The sequence below is a fragment of the Stegastes partitus genome, unplaced genomic scaffold (genome assembly GCF_000690725.1).
Source record: "Stegastes partitus isolate 25-593 unplaced genomic scaffold, Stegastes_partitus-1.0.2 Scaffold2249, whole genome shotgun sequence".
Taxonomy (NCBI): Eukaryota; Metazoa; Chordata; class Actinopteri; family Pomacentridae; genus Stegastes; species Stegastes partitus.
The window spans coordinates 14,391-19,497 of record NW_007579980.1 but is presented as its reverse complement, the minus strand read 5'-3'; the positions used below and the strand labels follow the sequence as shown (position 1 = coordinate 19,497).

Below are 5,107 nucleotides of genomic sequence, written 5' to 3'. Positions count from 1 at the left end.
GTGGAGTTTTCTGTTGTCTTTGCTCCAAAGGTTTTTGTACAGAGTTTTGCTGTTTCCTGTCACTGTGGGCCTCACAGCACAGTAGTACACAGCAGAGTCTGTCACTGCAGCAGAGGAGATCTTCATAGTGACTTGGTTTTTATCACCACTCACTGTAGCAGAGAGTCCAGCTCTTGATGCATTTTGTGTTCCATAGTTAAAGATGAGGAACTCTGGACTTTTTCCTGGATGTTTTCGATACCAGTAGAACTCGTCATTAGCAAGAACTTGTTTGTAGTATTTGTTGGTCAGAATTACAGTGTCTCCTTCCAAAGCCATTAATACATTTTTAAATGGAGTCAGTACATCCTCAGAGGATCCTGAAAACAACAGACATAGATTTTATGAGGTTAGTTTGTATATCAGCTGAATCAGTTCAGTGTCTCGTCCTTTTACATCCTGCTCCATCCTTTGATGACTTACCAGTTTGAAAGGAGACGATCATCATCCAGATGAGAAGCAGTAACATTGTTTTCACTTGTACTGAATGAACAATAGAGAGAACACAGCAGCTGTTCAGCTCCAACATCAAGCCTTTCATATTCAGTTGTGTAGCTCCTCCTCCTGCTGTGCTCTGTTTCCATTTAGACTGATGGAGGCTTTAGAAATGACACTGATGCTGCATTCATCTTCATCATTATCATCATCGTCATCATCATCATCATCATCATCATCATCATCATCATCATCATCATCTTCATCTAGGTCAGACTGAAGGAGGAATTTGCAAAAAGTCCCCTGAGAGAAATAAAAAAATTTTCGGCTTTACTGTGTTGGGAGTCAAATATGGTCCAGTAGCAAAAGGTCTATCAGCTGTATCTAAGGATAGACATGGCAATACAGCAAAAGAACCAAGTTTGTAAAGTTAAAAAGCTCCAGCTGCTTCCTGCACAGAGATTCTAGCTGTGTTGGGAGTTAAACATGTCCTATTAACAAAATGAGGTCCAGTTTAAGTTGTCAGCTTTTCACACTAAAACACTGCAGATGAATCAGCGAGTTAGTGTTTGTTGCCATTATGTGATGAACCAGTGTGTGGTTTTAATTTCAGATCTGTTTATTTTCTCTGACAAAGTGAAACAGTGGATTTCACTGTGTTGATGTTTAATTTTTCAATGAAAAATCAATTTAGATGTTGTGGAAAAACTGCCTTTAAATTTTACAATTCACAAAAGTCCTCGCAGGTTGTGTATAGTATACATACAATGTTGTTTGTCCCCCAGCTTTGTCAAAGGACAAACATGACAACATGGCTTCAGGATATCTAGTCAAGTTTATATCCATCAAAAGCAGCTATTCAGCATCTTCTAGCCTGGTTTCGGTTCTTTGTACAGCACCAAAACTGCTCTGGTTAAGGTCTCTAATGACCTACTGATGTACAGATGTACAGTAGTGAACAAAAGCTTTCAGACACTTGTACAGACATACATATATTGGCAATATTGAGGTTTCAGAGACTACAATAACCCTCATTGTCTTCCAGTGTTTCCTCTACATTCATTTAGCAGCAGCGGCCCACAATTCCTAAATCCTCGCCGCCGCTCCTTCAAATTTTTTTTTTTTCTTTTTTATTGTCGCAAATACACCACCGCCACATGTCTCTACCTTCACAGCAGAGTCCTGCACTGGGCTGGGTGCACACGAGTACTAAGGTAAACGACAGATAACTATCTTGCTCAGTCGCTACTCTTTGGGAGGTTAATATGACGTCAATTAGTCGCAAGAGCGCGGAGGGTGACATCCTGTCCAGCGCCAGGCTCCAGGCCAGAGTCGGACGATGGTCATCATGGAGAACAGGGCAGCGACTTACTGGAGGAAAGGTAGACTTATTAGCTTAAGGTAACTCAGAATAGATTTTACAAGTCAAATAGACATTCACAAATTATTGATGGCCAGCTAACGTTATGTAACATATCGGTATTATTGGAGAATTACTGTCTTCTCCGCATGTTCGTTTCTAAAGACGAGATCGGATTCAATTCGGTCTCAATCAATCAATTTAATTGCACATTGAATATTACATTACAGAGCTCTGGGTCAAACTCTCCCTGGCATCAGACAAAGCAAGACTACTCCTGTTGCCTCTGGCCCTTCTTTTTACTACTCAGTCACGTGATGCCTGTTCAGGTCGTAAAACAACTGATTGGGGCCCATCTTCATCACACTGAATGGTTGCATCCTTATATAGATTTCTTTTCCTCCGTCTGTTGCTTGTCCTGTGAAACCATAAAAGAAACAGACCCAAGCAACTTCTTCAAAAGAAGGCATTTCATGACTATGTGCATATATGTAACTTCTTTTATATTTTAAACCTTAAGGACTATACTTCACACATGATATATTATATTTATACACAACAGTATCTTAAGTTAATTGGGTCTGATACATGTCAATATTTCTGTTAAATCCAAAAAATAAATAAAATAATAAATAAATTCAGTGTATTTCCATTGTAAGAGCAATGATCAATAATGTCACTGTACTCTGTCCTAATAGGAATGTTCTGAAACAGGCTGCAGGGGATCATCTTGCATCATGTATGCTGCTGAGCCTCTCGGAGTGTTTCCCTACAACAGAGCCTTAGAGCTCTTCTATTTAAAAAAAAATAAAAATAAATANTGATTGATCATCAGTCAGTCATCAATTAATGACTGTGTTTTATAAATTATGTCCTGAGTCCTGATTTTTTTTTCTATTCGTTTTAAATACAGACTGGATCCTCCATCTTCTAAACATGATCAGTGTTTCTCATCTTAATATGTTTGACATGATACAAATCACTTTGCACAAAAACTGCTTGCAGCATCTTTTATTTTGTTACTTTGTTTTGTACTCAAGATAACATTTAAATTTTATTTCTAACTGAGATGGCATAATTTACAAAAATGTCACAGTAGAGATATTTTAGTTTTAAGCCAAATGTGTATTTCACAAATGTAAAGCCATTGTTAGTTTAAATGATCAATGACTGCTAATTTGCTCACTGTCTTTCAGTGCTTAGCATTGTGTTTCTGATCTCTTGGACCAATCAGAAGAACTTGGGCCGTCTCCTTATTTACCTGTAGACAGCTGCTGCTCATTCAGCTGTTAATGTCAGTAATACATTCTGTAAGTTTCTCTGCTGGACTAAGATCATTGGAGGAGAGTAACATGTACAACTGTGTGTCGTCTGCATAACAGTGTTTCCCGAGAACATCACCAAGCAGAAGCATGTATATATTAAACTAAAGAGCTTCCAGGATACAACCTTCTGGGCCTATGAGGTTATCATTTATCTGTCTGGAACCAAAGGAACGACAGAAACAGAGAAGTCTGAAAGAGGATCAAAACCACTCTGAATTGAACCATGCAGCTGTCTGATTCCTGTTGAATTACAACTGAGTGTTCAACAGTGGTGACTGCAACTTTAAGATGGAGGAGACAGAGACATGTTTGAGTTCAGTATTGATCCTGACATCACAGACTGTTTTGGTATGTTATTACTTAAACTATTATTTTTTTTTGTAATTTTTAAAAAAGACAGACAGATCACAACACCTCAATAATCTGGATGTGACAAAAGGACAGATTTCTTCAGTGTCTCTAAGAATTAACTGAATCTGAACAAACCATACAAGAGTAATAGAGTGTATCTCCCTCTAGTGAATGTTGTGGAGTTTTCTGTTGTCTTTGCTCCAAAGCTTTTTGTACAGAGTTTTGCTNAACAGTGCTACCAACTGCGCCACCCTGCAGCCCAGAGTATTTAGAAGAATGTTTGTCCATTTTTACAAAAAGAAATTGGTGAGATGCCATTCGCAGCAGTTCAAACAGAATCAGATAGTCCAATCAGACTAAAATCTGTCTGAGAGAATAAAATGGTTTACAGTATCAAAGGCTGCACCAAAATGTGATATTAATACAGAGGGTTTCCTCATATCCATAATGGACCAAAGGTCTTTTACAACCTGGAAAAAGTAGAGAAAATGTAGCCATCAGACTCACATTGTCCATGAGGCTGAGGGGAGAAGACAGTGGAAAATGCCACCTGTACAGTGTTACTCTGTGGACATTCACAATAAAATCAACTCTGTCAGTTAAACTTACAAGATGATCAAAGCATAATTTTCATTCTCTCAGAGCATTAAAAAGAAAAGTAGTGAAATACAGTCTGTATATCGGGATATTGCAGCAGGTCAAAGCAAACTCTGATCCTTAATCTTAAACTCACCTAAAATGAGAGATAAAAACAGAAAGAGGTAAAGAAACATGTCTTTGGAATTGTCAGACACACAGCAGATGAACAATGTTCTTCCACTGCAGTACAATGAGGAAGAAATAAATTCAGTGAATGAGCTTAAGTTCAGTGAGTGGGGCCATTACCTGTTTACATCATTTTTTTCAGCTCAGCTCAGCCAATCAAAGTGTTGTACAACTGTGTGTCATCTGCATACGAGTGTTTCCTGACAACTTCACCGAGCAGAAGCATATAAAGGTTAAGCTAAAGAGATTCCAGGATAGAACCTTTCGGGCCTACACGGCCAGTATTTTTTATATTGTTTATAACTGCATGAACCAAAAGTTGACAGTGTTGACTGCACCTCTAGAATGGAGTAGAACAGCAACAGAGTCATTCTTGTAGTCAGTATTGATCCTGACATCACTGTTAATGTGAATGGTTTATTACTGGAACTGGAGTTGTGATGGAAGACAGACCAGTAAAGCTCTGTAATCTGAATTTGACGACTGGACACATTTCAACATGACACCTTCTTCAAATCTTTAGCATCTCCGAGATTTGACAAAAGTATTTCTGACTGTTGAAAAAAATTTCTAAAAATTGCAAATCCCCCTCTTGTTGGAGAATAAAATGATTTGAATCGTAACAAACCATAGAAGTGTAGCAGAGTGTGTCTCCCTCTAGTGGATGTTGTGGAGTTTTCTGTTGTCTTTGCTCTAAAGGTTTTTGCTGTTTTGCTGTTTCCTGTCACTGTGGGCTGCAGAGCACAGTAGTACACAGCAGAGTCAGACAGCTGAAGCTTCTGGATCTTCAGAGGAACTGATGTCTTGTTGAGTTTAGCATCAAATCTGTCTT

The 5,107-nt window shown here is 38.5% G+C and overlaps 1 gene segment (V, D, J or C); it reads right to left on the bottom strand.

The window, feature by feature from the left end:
• Positions 1–4,208: 4,208 nt before the first annotated feature.
• LOC103374453 (T-cell receptor alpha chain V region CTL-F3-like) overlaps positions 4,209–5,107 on the bottom strand; it is a 5,329-nt gene continuing 4,430 nt past the window's right edge. The window contains 2 exon segments of the V gene segment in view: positions 4,209–4,243; positions 4,994–5,100. Of these exon segments, the coding sequence occupies positions 4,209–4,243; positions 4,994–5,100 (142 nt within the window).